A 19,872-nucleotide genomic window follows, 5' to 3' on the forward strand; every position below is an offset into this window, starting at 1 on the left:
CTAAGCCTTGATTATTGATGCGTAGCTGTACAGTAAACGATGTTCCGGCGCAGAGCACTTTAAGAAACGAAAAAGCTGCATACTAAAGGTTCTCTCTTCATTTTCCACTGCATCTCTACCGGACGAGCTCTAGTTTTGCTTTCTTCTCTTGAACATGATTCGACCACCGGGATTCGGTAAATTCTGTGTCTCGAACATCAAGCTCGGCGGCCGTGCAGAATTGTTCTTGGGGAAATGGAAGTCATAGTTCATGAGCAAATGGACCATGATGGCCTTGATCTCAGCAGAGGCAAAGAAACGACCGGGACAAGCATGACGACCGTATCCAAAATGCATACTTGATGAGTGCGAGGCAGCATATGCGACGGAAAGCCTGGTGCTCTCCTCTGTCCTATCAGCCTTCTTTGCCTGCGCAGCGCTTTGCTGAATGTCGTGGAAGCGGAATCCTTTGAACTTGTCTGGCTCATCAGGGACAATGGCGGGGTCCATAGAGACAGCGTGGGCGGGGATGCCTATCGTCGTATTGGCGGGAATTACTAGTCCATCAGCAAGACGATAGTTCTTCGTCACGACTCTCTCAAAAGTGACTAACGGGGCTTAGATTAGCGACTTGGACGACAGTATTTGCCATATTCGGAGAACGGCGGGAGGGGGGGGGTGTTACTCAAGAGAAGCGGGTTGAACCTCTGACTTTCTTTCATGATGCTGTCTAGCCTGGACAGTCCCTGAAATCCCTGGCGAGAGAGTTGTCCTTGTTCATTGAGATTGTCTCGAATCTCTTGCCTTAGGGGCTCTATATACTCTGGCATGTTGCACAGGTCATATAGGAGCTGCGTCGGTGCCGCAGCACTGGTGTGTATAGCGGCGAAGCTTACTTTCAATAAGATGCCGGCGAGAAAAGCTGGGTCTTTCTCATCACCTTTGGCGTCTTGATCCATCCAGCACAGGAGGTCAGAGGCAGTGCTGCCTGTGGCCGCCCGCTCGTTGATCAGAGGGATGGCCGCCCGCTCAGCAGCCTTGTAATGGGCCTCAATCTTTCGAATCGCGGGGATGAATCGGGCTGCAATCGGCTTCAAAAATTCGGGATATTTCTTAAGTTCCTGGGCACCGAGAAACCCGTCGAGAGCAAAGTCAATGGACGACTGGACCCATTCCTTGTTCTGGCTCAGCACGGTGCCGCCAAACATGCGACTGGAGACGCGCGCGACGATTTGGGTAATGCGATCAACCACTTCTACCTCGGTCCAGTCTTGATGTGGCAAGGTCAGCTGTATATGCTTTGGAGGTAGCAAAAGTGAGAGTGCTTACCATCACAAGCAGGGAATTCCGCGTCAAAGGCGTCCCTTATTTCTTCTTGAATGCCGTCCATGACTGTCCCTATCAAGGGTTATTCCGTGTCAGCAATAGTGGCCGTACCGAGCAGAATCGTAGAGGCTTACACAAGTTCCGATTCAACTGCCCGCGGACGCAGCGCGGATGCAGGGTCGATCTGCTACCCATGGTGGTGTACTTGCCCTCAAACATCTCGATAAAGGTCGCCACAAAGTCGACTTCATCGATGGGCGCAGATTTGAGCTCTTCCAAGTACTTGACGGGCAGCATGAGGCGCTCGCCCAGCTTTGATGGCACATAGTAAAGTCCGCCATTGGTCTGCCGTAGTGGTGTTAGCTGGGACACATGTGCGAAACCGGAGTCATTTTGTAAAGTACCATCCGATAGCCCTCTAGAAGCATCTGCATTCCATCGTTCAGGAACCGTATGCGACTTTTTTTAATTGCCTCTTTATTGGAGCCGCCGACAATGGGAATGCCAGCTATCAGCTGCTGCCGAACAGGACGGAAAGCGCAGTAGAGGCCAATCGCAATGATGAGAGGAATGAACAACCCAAGTCCCAATCGAGCTTCAGTTTCTGGAACCTGGATATATCGAAAGGCGCGGCGAACGAAATTCGCCGCAGAGATGGTGTCGGTCATTTGATGTACAGTGCAAGTCGCGGTGTGTTTAGTCAAGCTCCTTCATACATGCAAGCTGCAAGCGTTCAATGGCAGCGTGCTCCAATACCACTCAGACGAGGGCTCAAAAGGAACGTAAACGAAGTTCAGTCACCCAGGGAGGAAAGGAATTCAGGGTTTGATGAAACCAACGTGACGCTGCAACTGGTTAATAGTCCATGTGTACAATGAGGCATTGATACTCGCCCAAAATACCAAATTCAGAACTTACAGGGCACGCCGACAGCTTTCAGCGCTGCACCAAGCTATCCCGAATAGTCGAAGCCCGAAGCCCGACCATCAATCGGCCGTCTGCGACCGTGTTACCGATAATTGCCGTAAATGGTCAGTCCAAGGCTACCTAGACAAATAACATGCTTACTTGGCTGATTCTGCTTCGTCATTTTGATCAGAATCCAAGATATGCCGGAATCAACTCACCCGCAACCGCCGCCCACCATGGCTAATACATTCGTGCACTTCAAACTCGATGTAGACAAGGAATCGAGGCGCCGCTTCAGCACAAGACAAGTCCACGCCGGTGCAACCCCCGACCCTAACACAAAAGCGCGTGCTGTGCCGATATATGCTACGGCGGTTGGTTTTGCATCTCACTACTGCTGCGCAGCGACTAATGTTGGGCACAGTCGTACGTGTTCACCAATAGCGAACATGCGCGCAGGGTATGCAGCAACGAGGAGGCAGGATATGTTTACTCGCGCATTGCCAATGTACGTAAAGACAAATGCCCGCCTCACTGCTTTGCTTACACATGCAAATCGCCCGCAGCCGACCGTTGAAGTGTTGGAGAAGCGAGTTGCCAGCCTCGAAGGTGGCACTGCAGCGGTTGCATGTGCCTCTGGGCAGGCTGCTGCTTTTCAGACGATTCTTTGCTTGGCAAGCAGTGGCGAGAATATCGTGTCGTCGACAAACTTGTACGGAGGCACGTACAGCATGTTCAAGACATTGCTGCCGCGCATTGGAATATCGGTCAGGTGGGTAAACGACGACGACCCGCGGAGCTTCCAAGCCTTGACCGACGAGAAAACAAAGCTCTACTACCTTGAGACTGTTGGGAACCCCAGAATCAGCGTTCCTGACATGGCAGCCATTGCTGAGCTGGCGCACGCCCACACCATACCCTTTGTCGTTCGTATCCTACCCATGAAGAAGCGAATTAGACCATGAGTTTCCCGCTGACCATCTTCTCCTGTTTAATAGGTTGACAACACATTTGGCGCAGGAGGCTTCTGGTGTCCTGTCATTGACTACGGCGCCGATATTGTGATTCATTCCGCGACGAAGTGGCTTGGTGGCCACGGAACCACGGTCGGGGGTGTCGTTGTCGATTCTGGTCGCTTTGACTGGAGCAAGACGGGCGGCAAGTTCCCCGTCCTCACGCACCCGGCTGGAAGCACAGTGGAAGTGTCATATGCCACAGCCTATGGGAACTGTGCTTTTGCCTTGGCAGTCAGAATTGAGGGCGTGATGAAAGTAGGAGGGGTGATGAATCCTTTTGCAGCGCAGCAGATCTTACTGGGCATAGAGACGCTCAGTCTGCGATGTGAGCGTATCGGTGCCAACGCGCTCCGCGTTGCCACGTACTTGTCTTCCAGCCCCAAAATAGAGTGGGTGTCTTATCCAGGCAAGTGTTCCTTGTTTTCATGTTTTCATGCAGGCAGATGATGGGCTTGAAAGTAGCGATGGGCTAATTATTGCCAGGGCTGTCTACGGACCGCTACCACAGCATGGCAACAAAATACATGCGCCGCGGATACGGTGGCGTGCTGTCATTTGGTCTCAGAGGCGGCACCACTGCAAGCAGACATTTTGTAGATGCTCTTGATCTCATCTCTAATATGACCAAGTACGTCGCTTTGTAGGCCCTCTGTATCCAAGTACTAACCGTGCACGCAGCGTTGGCGACTGTAAAACAATGGCGACGCATCCATGGAGCTCGACACACTCCCTCCTGTCTGAAAAGGACCGTATTGATGCGGGTGTTACAGAGGTGAGCCAATGGAGCAATAGACACGGAAAAGGCTGTGTGCCTCTAACTAAGGATATGTAGGATTTGATTCGTCTCTCCATCGGCACGGAAGACTGCGACGATATATTAGCGGATATCCGAACCGCTTTTGAAGCTATTCCTCAGACGGCCGCGGCTGGGGGCAGTGTTGAAGAGACTACGGCCTGGGTCATTGCTAGGGAAGAGATGACTGCTGCGGAAGAGATGGCGGTTACTAAAGAGCTGGCTGCTGTGAGGGTAATCACCACTGAGGATATCGCTGCTGGTGAATGCGAAGAAATTACCACTCCTGAGGAGACTGATGCTACTGGACAGGGATATCCAGCTACTGAAAGCATGGATAATGTGGATAATACTATGGCTGCAGAAAACAGCACAGTTTCTGTTTCAGCATAGCGCTTTTCCTCCATAGATCTATTTCTTCTTTTGCAAAGCACGAATCTTACAATCTGTGTCAGAAAGGAGCCGACGTCCTCACCAAGGCGTTCACGAACCCCAATCCCGCCAACTTGTTAACAATTCGCTCAACCCATCTCCCTGTGTATCCGAACCTGAATCATATCCCAATTATCCTATCCCATCTGATTATGCTGCTGTCTGCGCCGTACCGTACCGAGATCGTCCAGACGCGGGAATGTCGAAGAGCGGTTAGCCCGAGAGCCTAGTTGCCTAGTTGGGATAAACCGGTGACGGCAGGACAGAGAGTAGGCTGATTTGTTCGTAGGTAGCTAACCTATGCATTCGAAGAAACTCGGTTGAACTTCTGGCTAGATAGAGTTGGCTCTCATGGAAGACTCAATCGTCGAATACGTACGAGACTCGGTCTCGCGCAGCCCTTTGGCTGTTCTCGCCATACTCGGCACAGTCTATGGTCTTCTGCTGGTCGTCTACCGTCTTTTTCTGCACCCGTTATCTGGATTCCCCGGCCCGAAGCTAGCGGCTGCGACGCTTTGGTATGAGTTCTATTACGACGCCATCTTGCGCGGCCGGTACACTTTTGAGATTGAGCATATGCACCGCCAGTACGGTCCCGTGGTTCGCATCAGTCCTCATGAGCTACACATCAACGACCCGGCTTTTATCAGCGAGCTTTATGCTAGTGGCAGCAAGAAGCGTGACAAATACCCCTACTTCACTGGCCAGTTTGGTATCCCGGATAGTGTCTTTGGCACGGCTGGCCACGACCTGCACCGCATGCGTCGCGGCGCTTTGAACAAGTTCTTTTCCAAAGCCGCCGTCACCCGCTTGGAGCCCATTATTCACAGTGCAGTCGAAAAGCTCATCTCGCAGCTTGAGACATATTCTGGCGCTGAGAAGCCTGCGCCTATGACAATGGCATTCAGTTGCATGACCACCGACATTGTGACCGAATATGCATTTGCCAAAAGCTATGGCTTCTTAAACTCTCCAACCTTTGAGCCCAATTTTCACGGCGCCATTATTGCAGGCACCGACATGGGCGCTTGGATGAAGCAGTTTCCGTGGCTCATGACGCTCTTGAACAGCCTACCCCAGAGTGTCCTCGCCAAGATGAACCCAGAGGCAGGAAGTTACGTCAAGTTCCAGGAGGACATTCGTCGCCAGATTCGCCAGACACAGGACCAGATTACTTGTGGCTCCTACGAAAGTACCCAGGGTCGCACCATCTTTCATGAGCTGCTCACAGGCGACCTCCCAGACGAAGAAAAGAGTGTGTCCAGGCTCTGGCAAGAGGGCCAGATAGTGGTCGGCGCTGGTACAGAAACAACTGCGTGGACCTTGTCTGCTACCCTCTTTTACATCTTGAACGACGAGCGCGTCCGTCTCAGGCTACGGAAGGAGCTTGCGGCCGCGATCCCGGAGCCATGCCATCGAATCGACTGCACTGAACTGGAAAAGCTTCCGTATCTCAGCGCAGTCATCACCGAGGGCTTACGTTTATCCTATGGGGTGAGCACAAGGCTCCAACGAATCAATCCTACTGCGCCTTTTTACTTCAAGCCGTCGTCGCTGGCAGCGGGTAAGGGCCGCCCAGAGTACGTCATTCCACGCGGAACGCCCGTGGGTATGACTTCTACATTGATCCATACCAACTTGGAACTGTTTCCTGATCCTCATACTTTTATCCCTGAGCGCTGGCTCGATGATAATGGTCAGCGACATCATTTGCTGGATGGATATCTGCTCTCGTTCTCGCGCGGAAGCCGCCAGTGCATTGGGATACAGTAAGTTTTTTTTTTTCTGTATGAACCAACCAGAAGTATGTTGCTAACAAAGCAGACTTGCATATGCCGAGCTATTTCTATGCCTTGCATTGCTCTTCCGTCGTCTTGGAGACAGGATGGAGCTCTTTGAGACCACCAGAAAGGATGTCGAAATTTACTACGACCGTTTCGTCCCCACCCCGAGGTATGGAACAAAAGGCATCAGAATATTGGTTGAAGAAAAGCCTTGAAACAGGGTCTGGGACGAGCAGGGTGGTGGTGCACTTTGAAAGGTATGCTTTCAAGTGATTTTGAAGCTAGAATACTGCATACACCAGAAAGAATCTTGTAATGAGGCACACATTTGTAAAGTTGCAACATCTCGCAGTGTCCGACGTCTGTAAAGTGCAATTATCTTTCAAATACTCAAAGGAAAGCGAGATGAATGGCACACTTGCACGTGTCTAGAGCCCTTGTGAAATGTGTATCCGGAATCCAGGGTAGCACATGGTGCAAACATATGGATGAGGCAATCGGCCCAGTCCAGTCGCGACTACCAAATAGATATTGACCAGGCTGATCTTTGGCGAGTACCACTACAATTTTGCGCATCTTGCATAACATACAGCGTGCAGCATACCAGGGCGAGACCGAGAAGAAGGTATACAAGGGAATAGCATATGTAGATTGCAATATACTAGCAAAGATTACATTTATCATCATTATTCACGAATCAGATTAAACATCTCCCCTGTAAACTTGCATCATAGCCAGATAACTAGAAACATGTTTATATCAAGCCTAGTAATCCCCGACCCAACGGAAATCGCCCGATTCAGCAACTCCGGCGCATCTGTCAACCCACCCGAATAAACACAGCATAACACATTACATTTCCAAGTACTTCTTCAACTATCGGTTGCTAGACTTGCCCATGTGTCCCAGGATGTCGAGATTCTCATTGAGGGCCAGCTTCAGATCACGCACTATCCATCCATACGCGCGGTGGTGCGCGTTGATGAGCTTTTCCAGATGGCTGATTAAACTGTTCAGCCTGGTGATACGGACTCCAAGCAGGCACTTCATGATCCGCACCTCGATTGCGTCGTCCAGCCGCCAGCCGCCGGCCGTGAGGGCGCTCTTGCTGCTGTCCTTGGTATTGGAGCAGTGCTCCTTTGCGCTGGCATGACCGCGCGACCCAGACGCTGTCAAGATGTCCAAGCTGCTCATGTTGCCAATCATCTCACGGCACATGGAAAGTACCAGGATGACGTAGTCTGACCGCACATTGCATTGGTGACAGTGTAGAAACGACTCGCAGCTTGCCAAGATGCCCTTTTGGCACTGCAACATGTCGTCTACACTGACTGTAGGGCCGGTTTGGGTCCCACTGCCCCATATCAGTTTCACCTGCAACGTCTCGTTGGCACTCATGATGCCATGCAGACACGAGCAACGTGAGCAAGGACTCTCTACAGGCTTGGCATCTCGACCATCAGACCTAGTCGTCTCGTTCGAAAGAGTATCGCTGTGTAAAAAGGGCGTGGCAGCTGGCGACGGCTGTCTACCATCAATGGTGTTGATCTGCCAGTTTACATGACCAGGGTTTACAGTCGAGGTGCTGTGTTGAAGCCCAGTGGCGGCAGTGGAGGCAGCCCCGTCGTCGGCATTGCAAGAAAGTGCAGGTGGCTCGATTAAGTAGCCTGTCGTCCAATGTTGCTTTCAACAATGTTAGTCTACGTCAAGCACAGGCGATGCCCTATTGAGCAGAGTATGGACCTACCAGCATCGGGGAGATCCGAGAATTTGAATGCCTCAGTAAAGGCACTGTCACTAGCAGCCATGCCAAAGTCAAAGCCGGATGAAGAATCACCGTCTTCTACGCTAGTGTCGTCGTGGTCGGAGCCATGGAGGGACGACAGGAAATTGGAAGCGCCATTGGTATTGGTAGTCGACGCTTCGCCAGGCACGCATCTCAGCCTTTGTTTGAGGCATTTGACGCAGCTCTCATCCTTGTATATACATCTCAACTGTGCGAACCCATTTAGCAAAGCACAATAATCATTGTGCCCAACCTACAGCACCTTTTTTTGCCTGCAATTCAGGCAAGACGGCCGCCTTTTTGTCTTTTCAAATGGTGGCTCGGAGGGCTGCACGACGTATTCCGAATTGCCCGAGCTCCCTCGACGAGCCGTCAGGGTCTGGAACATTGCGACTCGGCGTAGGAAGTCCTGGAACTGTTGCCACTGTCGATACAGATGACAGTCAATTGAAGGGCGCGTGTAGAGAAACTGTTAACCCAACTCCAGCTTTGTTCTGAGGCGCCGTAAGGCTACACTTATAGTATGTATTCTCGTATTATTTACCCCTCGCCTTTGCGGAACCGTTTCCACTCACCCGTTCTATAAGTATGAACCCGTCTCCAGACGCACATAAATCTCACAAGCCGCCAGTGGGAATACGTCTCTGGTCTGGCCGCATTATCGACAGGCAGCCACAGTGCAGCATTACCAGGACGGAGCAGAGGGAGAGCAACTGATTGCCGGGTGCGATGTCTTGGATGCATTCCTATTTGCGTGACGCCCTGGGCTGCGCTTATCGACTTTGTTTCTTACCCGGCAGCGCAGATGAGACATAGGTCCCTGGACGCCACCCGCAGCGAGCGTCGGCCGAAATATTCGTCTACCTCTTGCTGATCGGTAGAACTACATGCATGCTTCACGAAAAAGAAAAACCTCGTTGCCGATATGCTTGAGAGTGATCTCGGCGTACAGTATCTGTCGCGCTCACCTATAACTAGAACCCACTCTCTCCCCGGCGCACCTGCAAAATAGGAGTTACTTTTTCTAGACATGAATTTAGATATAAATAACAGGTTGTTAATATAACGGTTTTGCTGGAGGTAAAAGCGATAAAGAGGGGGCGGGCACGGGTAAAGTCTCAGCCACAACCTGGAGCACAACATTCGAATTGTCTCAGGCTCTTTGCCGCCAGACGGACGGCACGCGTCGCTCCCTGTCTGCTTTTATGCACACGCATCCGAATTTCTGGAGCACAGTTGCCACAAATGGCGTCGGGATTTTGCTTTCCTGGAATAGTGCATCCTGCCGTGTTGTGTGATAGTTGTGAGCCCGGGAGGTGGTCTAGTCATCTATCTAGCCACCTGTAACTTCCGAAAACTTCCATCGCCAACTTGCTACGGATAAAAGCCTTAGGCCCAACTTCCTAGAAATCCCCCGACAAAAACACAACAACAGTATCAGAGGGCAGGGTTGGGAGAATGCCTGGGTAGATAGTGGGCTGACCACTATCAGAGTCTACAAGTCTCCAAACAAACCGGGGGGTATGTTGAATAACTAGTACTCAAGGTCAGATTCATGCCAGCCAGGTGTGGATGCCACTTTTGCTGTTGTGTGACAGGATATCCGGGCCATCCTGTTTTGTGCAATCCCATTGAGCCAAGGCAGCTGCACGGAGTGGAAAGTGCCCGGTAGCCAGATAATCATCTCCAAGGCAGCAACCCAAGCTACCTGCGTCCTTCCAAGCAACCGCAACTCCTGCGAGAGACAGTTCAATGGCAATCTCAGCTGCCCCCTCGGCTCCGACAGAGGCGGACCCCCTGCTGCGCAGCCGTTCCCACGATGGTGTTGATCGCGACTTTTCGTCGCGACGGAGCGCCTCTGAAAATGAAGACTGTGGCAGCGAAGAGATGGGGCATGTACGCAAAGATCTGGGGAATCGAACATACGTGCTACTGCCGTCTGTGGCTATTGGTGTACGTTTTCAAGCGCAGCAAAAGACTTCCTTGCCCGACTCTGGAGCTAACTCCGGACTGATGTCCCAAGCTGCTTCTCGCTGCCATGGACCAGCTCATCACTCTGGCTGCCTACGCCAAGATAGGAAATGACCTGAACGCGATGAACAGCATGAGTTGGATAGCAACCTCGTGGGTGTCTCTCTTGATTTTTCTCTTCTTCTTCAATCTCAGCTTCAAGTGCAATGCTGACTGTTGATGACGTCTACAGCTACTTTCTTACCCTCACATCCTGTCAGCCTCTGTATGGCAAGCTCAGCGACATTTTCGGTCGAAAAGTGTGCCTTTTGTTTGCGTATGCCATCTTTGGCATCGGTTGTCTTGGGTGCGGCCTTTCGCAGTCTCTACTGCAGCTCTGCATTGCCCGCGGCATCGCGGGAATCGGTGGTGGCGGCATAACAGCCCTGGTATCTATTCTGATCTCAGTGACGGTTCCGCTCAGGGACCGTGGCATCTGGCAAGGATACATTGACATGATCTTTGCGACAGGAACATTAGCAGGTGCGCCGTTGGGTGGTATTCTCGCTGATTCTATCGGCTGGCGCTGGTATGTCTACCACTCGTTTTCTGGCACCAAACATCCTTATCTTTTTTTTTGTAAAATATACTAACAATGACAATGCAGGTCATTTATCGGTCAAGCTCCCATGTGCCTTCTTGCTGGCCTCGCCTTGCACTTCCTTCTCCCCATGCCCCCATCTTCACCATCCTCCCGTCATGAGCTTCTCTCCAAGATGAAGTCTATTGACTTTTCTGGCGCCCTTACTTTGGTAAGCTCTATTTTGGCACTTCTGCTGGGCCTCGACTCTGGCTCCAACGTAGGCTGGACTCAACCCCAGACCTTGATACCTCTTGCCATCACACCTCTTCTTGTGGCGGCGTTTATTTACAATGAGGTCCACGTAGCCTCATATCCCTTTGCTCCAGGTCACATCATCTTCAACCCCAGCATGTTTGCATGCTACATGGCCAACTTCTTTGGAGTCGCCAGCCAAATGGGTGCCTTCTTCTTCCTGCCCCTATTCTTTCAGGCAGTCCAAGGCTTCAGCGCCGCCTTGAGCGGCACATTACTTATGCAAGGCATGGCATTTGGCGTGCTGTCATCGATCGGTAGTGGTTGGGTGATTAAAAAGACGGGAAAGTTTTACTGGATTAACGTGTCAGCCTTTGGCCTTGCGTTCCTGTCAACTCCCCTGCTGGCTTTGGGATTTTGGAGAAAAAGTGTCGTCCTCCAAGTCCTCGCCTTCATCGCATCCTCAATTGGCGTATACGCTGGTGAGTCATTCCGCAGATGGCCAAGAAGACAGTATAAAACAGTCACTAATAGTGGCGCACAGGTATCAGCACAGTTTTGATTGCGCTGCTAGCGAATACCACGATGGCTGATACGGCCGTCACAGTAGCCTGTTCTTACATGTTCCGCTCGCTTGGGGCCAGCGTCGGCGTCAGTACGTCCTCGGCCTTGTTGCAATATGTTTTGCGAACTGAGCTTGGGCACCGACTGTCTCATGACAAAGGCCTCGTAGACGAGATAGGGCAGCGTGTTCGACAAAATATTGATTACATCAAGGAGCTTCCGCCGATTGTAGCCGCCATAGTGCGCTCCAGTTACCAGCATGCGAGCGTCATCGCTCTGGCGCCGCCCGTTCTTTGCGGTCTACTGGCATTCATCTTCACATTTTGGGTGCGTGAGGCTGCTCTGCGTAATAAATAAGAAGCAAAATTTAGTTTCTAGGCCTCTTCTGAATGGTTGTCGCTGCAATAAAGACATGTATGATATCTCAAGTGCCCTACACCGACTGCTGATACTAGTCTTGTCACGTCGTTAGCATCTACGTTATCGAGCTTCGCATTGTTTCATATAGTCAATTATTCAGGGTGATATGCGAGTCTGCGTGCAAAAGGAATCGTCTGTCAGAGCTTGGGTACCTGAGCTACACCGTCAATACTACATTCATGAGTTACTTCTTTTTTTTTCTTTTTTTCTATTTTATTACTATTAGCGTTTAAATCTCCAATGTATTTTATGTTTTCTTTACTTTTGTATCTGCCCTATATATTATAGCCGCTGCGTTTTGACTGACGCAGAAGGACGGCGACTAGTCCGCAGCCCCTGATAGGGGACAGCCTTGTAACAAGGACAGCTCTGTGAGGACATTACAAGGTTGTCTGTTCCCTATCAGGGGCTGCGGACTAGTTAGTCGCTGTCCTCCCTAAGGGCTGGCAGCGCAAGTCCATCCTCCACCATTACACTGCCTTATACCTACCTAATCTTCTTTACTAACAAGCGACGTTTAATTTTCCATAGAACACAAGTCATTGCCCTCGTCCGCACCTTTCATCATCAAGTGGAACTTGATGAGCGGCGAGGCAGTCTCTGCTGGCTCTGGCCTAGATTAATAAACCTTATGTACTCTATAGTTGTTATGCCATAGTGCTATGTGGGATGATGATGTATTGTGGAGGTTGTGTGGGCTCTAGAGAGGTCTCATGTACCCTACACTATAATAGTGGCCAAACTGCTGGAGCATGGCCCCCATTTCCGCCGGCCGAGTCAAGCATCATGAGCTGCTCGATTCTGTCTCCAGTATGCTGGTCATTCCAGTCGTTGTATTCAAGTCACCCCCTGTAGTAGAAAGTCTAATGAAGCAAGTACTCGTGCCGTGCCGGGTCAGCATTCGAGAGCCGTGGTTACCAAAAACCACTGCCTCGTGAATAGCCAACGCAACAAAATCCCACCAACGAAATCTTCAGTTTCTCCCCATTCCATGATGTCAACGAATGACGCAGGGCTGACCATTTTCTCCCTCGTTCAGTAGGACCCTCTTTCTCTTTGTAATACGAGCTGACGGAGACGAGTTCATCGGCCCTATCCACCTCTGCGTAGCGGCTCAGCTGCAAAGAGCGGGAATGACGACAGAGCGCCCACAAGACTCCCGGAAACTCGTATCGCCAAGGGTATCGCTTGCGGCGTCCCCCACTGAGGCGCCTCCAACTACGATCGCCCGGCATGGGTCAACAGAGTGTATTGCCACCAATGGATGGCCGTGGACGGTTCGCAGCGACATGATGGATGACCAAGATGTTGGCCGGGCCGCTTCTTGGAGTTGACGGGTCGAATCTAAAAGCCATTTTTAGACGAGGACAAATTCCCGACCGTGAACTATAAAGTCGCTGGACCGTCAGTTGTAAAAACTCCCTTCTAAATCATCATCAACAGCTTCGTCGTCTCAACCACCCTCAATCCCAATCTCACAACTCTTCACCATCTACTCCCTCACACAACCACAACAACTACCACAGTCATCACAACATGATTGCTCCCATTGCCGCTCTTGGCCTCGCCGGCCTCGCCGCCGCGGCGCCCACCACCGGTCCTCTGTACCCCGCAACGTCCAGCTCCAACGGCTTCAACCTGGTGCTCAATGTGACGGACCCCAGCAAGGACCTCAGCCCGCCCGTGCACGGCACCTTTGTCACGTCGATCCACGTCGGTCCGGCCTACAACTACGTCGGCCAGTCGGCCACGGCTGCCGCCGCGCGCCTGTTCTACGTCAACGGCACCGCCACCGAGGTGCGCTACGGCAGCTCCGACACAGTCTCCGACGGCGGCACACCTCCCTTTCCCGAGGTGCTGTCCCTCGTCCAGGACAAGGCTTCCGAGACGCTGTCGACGCTCTGGCTCAACGCAGGCAACGGCGGTGATGCAAACTACCGCACCGGCCTCGCAGGCTTCCCCAACCCGATCCCGGCGCTGTACCCATCCACGTACGTCGCCTGCCGCGAGGCCCTGGCGTACTATGGCGGCAAGGAATTTGTCATCATCAAGCAGGCCCAGACGACCGTCGGCGAGGACGGCACCATTGACTACAACATTCCCGAGGGCTGTGCGCCGCTGAGCCTGCTGCCGCAGTGCGCCAAGCTCAATGACCTTCCTGCCGGCTCGCTGTCCAGCCACGAGTACGCTGCGAACACGCGCTGCTACGAGAACGTCAACTCGATTGACTGGCCCAAGTACCACGCCTACTAAGCAACCCCGGCCGGAGTAGTTTACTGTATGAGGAAATAGGATGGGGGTTTTTGTATGCAGTGTTCACCTCGCCGAGGTAGTCGATCCTTTATATTGCATAGCATGAAGCGCTTTTTATTACTATTACTGCAAGTTTTTATTTAATATAATATTATTGATGCATTTTGAGCGCGGATTTCTTTCAACTTAGTGCGACAAAAAGTCAAATTGACGGCAATGACACACCAACACATTACCATTATCTTAGTCTTCGGAGCTGAGTGTGATCAAACTGTTCTTCACCTGGCCCTTTGCATAGTCCAGAGAAAACAGACTTGATGACGAGTGAGTGCAGCTCGGCGCACCCGGCCCTGTAGTTATATATTAAAAGGCTCTCCTTGTTCATCCAAACAAAATTTTTACATTTGGCGCAGAATTGATACGTGCCATTGACGCTCCCTGGTGCCGTTCCCACACTGCAGAACGTGGCTGAGATGCACGCCACACCGAATCTCGCGGCACATGCTAGCCGCGACGATGCAAACGCCAACAGCGCAACGCCACTACACCTTCCGCATCTCGGCCCTGAGCTGGCCAGCTCCAAGAAGGCAGTCTCGGACTCGGAGAGCCGAGAGCAAAAAGTGCTAGCACTCGTCCGACAATTCTCCAGCCGCAGCGCGCGCTCCACCGATGGGCTGAACCCCTGTGCGGCCCTGCCTGGCTCGCGTCTCGACCCCAACGGCGACAACTTTGAAGCCCACGCCCGGTGCCAGGCCCTGCTGCTGATGCTTACCGAGTACGCCAAGGCACGCTCTCTACGTATAGCGCGCGTGGCTTCCACCGATCCGAATGCTCACGTCTTGCACTGGAACGACGTTTGCTATGATGCCAAAATCGGCAAGGAGAACCGCAGGGTCAGCGACGCCGAAATTACCAATCGACGCAATCGAGCCCATGGAACCGGTGGTGCTGATTACTTCCCCGGTATCGATTGTTTCAAGGAATCCACTGAGATGTACGATGCCAATTGCTTCAGCCACAGCGACAGCAGCAGCATCGCTACCAGCGTGGATAGCCTCAACGATAGCAACAGGGACAACGTTGACCGCATCCATGTTGTCGACAGCGCCGAGCAATGGGCGGAGCCTCGTAAATCCGCGACGAATTTATCTGATGCCGAAAGCCTCAAGGCCATGGCCGTTGATCGAAACCTGCCCGACCTGGACGACAGTGTACGTTGAATCTGCATCTGCCTCGACCATTGGGTAGCGTAATGGCAACTAATACTTGTATAGGTCATTCGGCAACCGTACCACTACCTAAGGTCACTCCCATCAAAGGGCATTCGTGATCAGGCGATTGATGCACTCAACAAATGGCTCGCTGTCCCCGCCCGATCCACAGCCAGGATCAAGAGCATCATTCAAATGTTGCATGGCGCGTCTCTCATGTAAGTAGGCACTTTTCACCAGCCATTTCCAAGAACTCACCAGCTGATACGGCTCAGGCTCGATGACATGCAAGACGGCTCTCCGCTCCGTCGCGGCCAGCCGTCCACCCACAGCATCTACGGCATGGCGCAGACCATCAACAGCGCGACCTACCAGTACATTCAAGCCACCACTGTCGCCTCTCAGCTCTGCAATCCCGCTTGTCTCAGAATCTCCCTCGACGAGATGCAGCAGCTCCACGTCGGGCAGAGCTACGACCTGCACTGGATGGAAACGACACGCTGCCCCTCGGTGCCCGAGTACCTACGAATGGTGGACAAGAAGACGGGCGGCATGTTCTGCCTGCTGACTAGACTGATGCTGGCCGAGAGCCCGACCAGGACGCACATAACCGAGGCGGATCTGAGCCGCTTCAGCTGTCTGATTGGACGCTTCTTCCAGATACGGGACGACTACCAGAACCTGACCTCGGCCGACTATGCCCAGCAAAAGGGATTCGCGGAGGACTTGGATAAGGGCAAGTACTCGTTTACACTCATTCATTGTATCCAGACGCTCGCTTCGCACGGCACGTTTGCGCCCGACGCCATGCATCTCAATGCTCTGCTCATGAAGCGGAGGGTCGAGGGGAAATTGAGCATCGAGATGAAGCGAGAGATTTTTGCCCTGATGAACAAAACGAAGAGCCTGGATCGCACGCTCAGTCTGCTGAGAAGGTTGTTTGGTGAGCTGGAAAGAGAAGTCGGTATTTTGGAGGAGAGCTTTGGCCGAGAGAACCCTTCCCTCCGAGTCATGCTGGAGATGATGAAGGTATAGATGCCTGTTGATCACTTTGTTCCGATTTGTCAAGTTGGTTTATAGAGCAGTTCCTGGGCGCTTAGATGAGATTTCCTATTTCTATGTATCGTGTATTATCCTTATTTTTGTCTTTCCAGAGTTCTCGTTCGTGAGCCGAGTCAATAAACGTGCATTCTCGTCGACTTGGAAGCGGGTGTTCCTGGTCCAACAGGGATGGAGAGGTATGAGTAGGACGACGGAGGAGGATGCCGAGGAAAAGGTCATCCAGCATGCAGAGTCTGCCTGTGCCAGGTGTACGGCAAGCTGAGAGACGTGTACGACAGCAGGTGCAGGCTCATCGCGCTCCAACGGCAAAGACGTGTGTGCACATACTATCTCTACGCGTCATCTGCGGCGTGTTTCGTCGCTCATATATATAATGCTCGAAAATACCGGCGATTCCACTCTAGGGCAGCCATGTCATCCCACAAGGTAGATACCTTGTAGCCATATTCCTCAGCAGGATGATATTAACGTTCATGATGGCAAAACGCTTGCGATGAAAACTTCAAACCTCCAACCACAGATCTGTATCGTCTCCTCTCACGTTTCGCCACCATTCACTCTGGCGCACAAGCTCCCCTTCCTCGCCCCCGAGAAGCGCCCAGTACTTGCGCAAGAACCACGTCCTGGCCTCCCAACTTCTGCTCTCCCAGGGTGTGCCCGCCGAGACATGACCGTCGGCCGAGCCCGCTGTGCTCTTCTTCGCCGTGCCGCCCCAGAAGATCAAGCCATCAATCAAGTCGTGGTAAAACTCTGTGAGGTCAATGGCCTCGCCGCTGTTGATGACATTGCGCCGGAGCGTCGGAAACGGCAAGACGTCGATAAACGCCACGTGCTGGCAAATGATTTGCTCTCGGACCGGGCGCATGTCCGGCTTGAGCGACTTGAAGATGACCTGCACCGTCTTGACCACGGCGTCGGCGCAGGTGCCGTTGGCAATCTCGCCCGTGGGCCGGAAAAAGGGCGACATGGCCTTGGCGACGCAAAGCATGTCCTTTGTCATGCCGACGTGCAGGCAGAGCGACGCCATGGCCTCGACGATGCATACGCGCTCCACACGGTGCGTGTGACCGTAGCGGTCCTCTGAACGCCGTACTGCGAGTAACACTACGTCATCCCCGCTGAGCCAAGAACCCTGAGTCCCTGAAGCCCCTGAGCCCCAAACAGGTACCTACCAGGTCCCTACCGAGGTACCTGAATAGGTACCTGAATAGGGTAGTACATACCCCTCCGACCTTAGTACTGGCCAAGGTACCATAATTTGTACCTACAAGGGTGTTACCACCCACTGTACCTTAATAAAAGCTGGGGGATCTGCTGCGATAAGGGCGCCCTGTTTTGGGGACGTCTTACCTAATACAGTGGTTGAGTTGGGTGGGCCTCCTCTCACCTTTGGCTTCCATCCGGGAAACTGTTCCCAGCCGCTTCTTCATCCTGCCCCCCTCTCCTCTCCGACTTTGCCATTTCTACCACAAAGCCTTCCCGTCAGCCTGGCTTCTTTTCAACTTCCCCTTTACCCTCCCACAACCGACACCATGACGCGCCGCTCGCCTTCATCCGTCGTCGATTCCTATGCGTCGCTGCCTATTCGCTCCACCACGTCTCCCTCTCCCTCGCCCATCGTCCCCTGGCCTTCAGTCCTCCCCAAGTACGACACGTGTCCGACGCCTTATGATCCCAATGTCGTCCGCGACGGTCCCATAACCGCCATCGTTACCAACCCCGACCTGCCCCGCACCATATCCAGGGCGTCCCAGAGCTTCCTTCTCGCCGACATGGACGGCCGCAGCGTGAGGGACAACCGCGCCTGCGCCGCCTGCATCGCCCAGCTGGCGCCAAAAGAAACGAGCCAGATCAACTGGCACCTCGACAGCGACGATGACTGCCGTCTCTGCCAGGTCGCTGCTCTCAAGCCCGAGGCCTTTACCAAGCCCTTCTGCGATTTCCTGACCGAGAACCCGACCATCTTCCACACCGTCGAATACTGCAAGACCAAGCTCCGCAGCGCCGAATACCAAGAAGTGAGCTAACCCCCACGCCCCCCTCTGTCTGCTCGTACTAAACATTTCTCTGTAGCTCCCTTCCCGCGAGTCTTGGAACGGCAGGATTCACGCCGGCGGCAAGTACTTTGTCTCCCGCAACGGAAGCTCCATCATCGCCTTTGCCGTCGGCCGTGGCTACAAGACGGGCCAGGCACCAGGCTTCGCCATGGTCGGTGGTCACATTGACGCCCTCACCGCGCGCCTCAAGCCCGTCAGCACCAAGCCCAACAAGGCCGGCTTCCTCCAGCTCGGCGTCGCCCCCTACGCCGGCGCCCTTAACGAGACCTGGTGGGACCGTGACCTCGCAATTGGCGGCCGCGTCATTGTCCGCGACACCAAGACGGGCAAGACAACCTCGCGCCTTGTCCGCCTCGACTGGCCCATTGCCAAGATCCCCACGCTCGCTCCCCACTTTGGTGTCGGCATCATGGGCCAGAAAAACAAGGAGACACAGGCCGTGCCTGTTCTCGGCTTAGAGAGCACTGGCGATAATGCTGACACGGAGCGCCTAGGCCCCGAGGGCGCCTTTGTCAACACCCAGCCCCCGAAGCTCGTCAAGCTCATCTCCAAGGAGCTCGGCATCACCTCATACAAGTCCATTGTCAACTGGGAGCTCGAGCTCTACGACGCGCAGCCCGCCCAGACCATCGGCCTCGACCGCGACCTGATTTCGGCCGGCCGCATCGATGACAAGCTCTGCTCATGGGGAGCCCTCATGGGCCTCCTCGCCACAGAGGACAGAGAGGACGAGACCTACGTCAAGCTGATAGCCCTGTTTGACGACGAAGAGATTGGCTCTAAGCTGCGCCAGGGCGCCGGCGGCACGTTCCTCCCCTCAGTCATCGAGCGTGCCGTCGAGGCCCTCAACCCGGAAACGTACGGCCCCGGCCTCCAGGGCCAGGTCTACGCCAAGTCTTTTCTCTTGTCCGCCGACGTCTCCCACGCCGGTAATCCCAACTTCCTCGGCGAGTACCTCCCCGACCACACGCCCCAGCTCAACGTCGGCATCGTCGTGGTCGGCGACTCCAACGGCCACATGACCACCGACGCCGTCTCCACCGCCGTCCTCGCCCGCGTCGCCGAGCTCATTGGCCACCGCCTCCAGCCCTTTCAGATCCGCAACGACTCCCGCTCCGGCGGCACCATTGGACCCATGCTCTCCAGCCTTATGGGCTGCAAGGCCGCCGACGCTGGCATGCCCCAGCTCAGCATGCACTCGGTCCGGGCCACCACCGGCTCCCTCGACCCCGGGCTCGGCGTCCAGTTCTTCAAGGGCTTCCTCGACAACTGGGAAAAGGTGGACAATGAGTGGGAGCACTGAATGGTGTTGTATTCGCTCCGAATTGCACGTTAACACTTTTTTTTTTCTGCGCTTGATTTGAATATACCAGAAATGGCGACTAGACACATATAGAGAAAGATGCGGCGTAGTCGGTGTATAGAAGATGTAGAACTAGATTTATCATAAGAAGCTTTGCGCGTTTTTATCCTTGTCTCATTCTCAACCATTCAC

General features: G+C 53.3%; 8 protein-coding genes across 8 annotated transcripts; 6 read left to right on the plus strand and 2 right to left on the minus strand.

The window, feature by feature from the left end:
* Positions 1-129: 129 nt before the first annotated feature.
* CCM_03054 (cytochrome P450, putative) lies at positions 130-1,973 on the minus strand (the record flags this gene model as incomplete). Its single annotated transcript, XM_006668206.1, has 5 exons — positions 130-587; positions 665-1,249; positions 1,309-1,377; positions 1,440-1,650; positions 1,710-1,973. The coding sequence occupies 5 exons, from the start codon at positions 1,971-1,973 to the stop codon at positions 130-132; spliced, it is 1,587 nt and encodes a 528-aa protein (XP_006668269.1).
* A 477-nt stretch (positions 1,974-2,450) lies between these two features.
* On the plus strand, positions 2,451-4,416 carry CCM_03055 (O-acetylhomoserine/O-acetylserine sulfhydrylase; the record flags this gene model as incomplete). Its single annotated transcript, XM_006668207.1, has 7 exons — positions 2,451-2,588; positions 2,639-2,722; positions 2,781-3,140; positions 3,213-3,642; positions 3,714-3,858; positions 3,909-4,002; positions 4,063-4,416. 7 exons carry the CDS (start codon positions 2,451-2,453, stop codon positions 4,414-4,416), a joined length of 1,605 nt encoding a protein of 534 aa, XP_006668270.1.
* A 390-nt stretch (positions 4,417-4,806) lies between these two features.
* Positions 4,807-6,454, plus strand: CCM_03056 (cytochrome P450, putative; the record flags this gene model as incomplete). The annotated part of the gene is made up of 2 exons (XM_006668208.1): positions 4,807-6,224; positions 6,280-6,454. The coding sequence occupies 2 exons, from the start codon at positions 4,807-4,809 to the stop codon at positions 6,452-6,454; spliced, it is 1,593 nt and encodes a 530-aa protein (XP_006668271.1).
* A 3,323-nt stretch (positions 6,455-9,777) lies between these two features.
* On the plus strand, positions 9,778-11,731 carry CCM_03057 (MFS multidrug transporter, putative; the record flags this gene model as incomplete). Its single annotated transcript, XM_006668209.1, has 5 exons — positions 9,778-9,978; positions 10,049-10,133; positions 10,192-10,564; positions 10,643-11,292; positions 11,367-11,731. 5 exons carry the CDS (start codon positions 9,778-9,780, stop codon positions 11,729-11,731), a joined length of 1,674 nt encoding a protein of 557 aa, XP_006668272.1.
* A 1,599-nt stretch (positions 11,732-13,330) lies between these two features.
* CCM_03058 (uncharacterized protein) lies at positions 13,331-14,047 on the plus strand (the record flags this gene model as incomplete). The annotated part of the gene is made up of 1 exon (XM_006668210.1): positions 13,331-14,047. One exon carries the CDS (start codon positions 13,331-13,333, stop codon positions 14,045-14,047), a length of 717 nt encoding a protein of 238 aa, XP_006668273.1.
* Positions 14,048-14,520: 473 nt separating this feature from the next.
* On the plus strand, positions 14,521-16,293 carry CCM_03059 (geranylgeranyl pyrophosphate synthase; the record flags this gene model as incomplete). Its single annotated transcript, XM_006668211.1, has 3 exons — positions 14,521-15,258; positions 15,322-15,476; positions 15,534-16,293. 3 exons carry the CDS (start codon positions 14,521-14,523, stop codon positions 16,291-16,293), a joined length of 1,653 nt encoding a protein of 550 aa, XP_006668274.1.
* Positions 16,294-16,822: 529 nt separating this feature from the next.
* On the minus strand, positions 16,823-17,347 carry CCM_03060 (uncharacterized protein; the record flags this gene model as incomplete). Its single annotated transcript, XM_006668212.1, has 1 exon — positions 16,823-17,347. The coding sequence occupies one exon, from the start codon at positions 17,345-17,347 to the stop codon at positions 16,823-16,825; it is 525 nt and encodes a 174-aa protein (XP_006668275.1).
* Positions 17,348-17,852: 505 nt separating this feature from the next.
* CCM_03061 (vacuolar aspartyl aminopeptidase Lap4, putative) lies at positions 17,853-19,680 on the plus strand (the record flags this gene model as incomplete). The annotated part of the gene is made up of 2 exons (XM_006668213.1): positions 17,853-18,338; positions 18,394-19,680. The coding sequence occupies 2 exons, from the start codon at positions 17,853-17,855 to the stop codon at positions 19,678-19,680; spliced, it is 1,773 nt and encodes a 590-aa protein (XP_006668276.1).
* Between the last annotated feature and the right edge of the window lie 192 nt (positions 19,681-19,872).

This window comes from Cordyceps militaris (assembly GCF_000225605.1).
Source record: "Cordyceps militaris CM01 unplaced genomic scaffold CCM_S00002, whole genome shotgun sequence".
Lineage (NCBI taxonomy): Eukaryota > Fungi > Ascomycota > Sordariomycetes > Hypocreales > Cordycipitaceae > Cordyceps > Cordyceps militaris.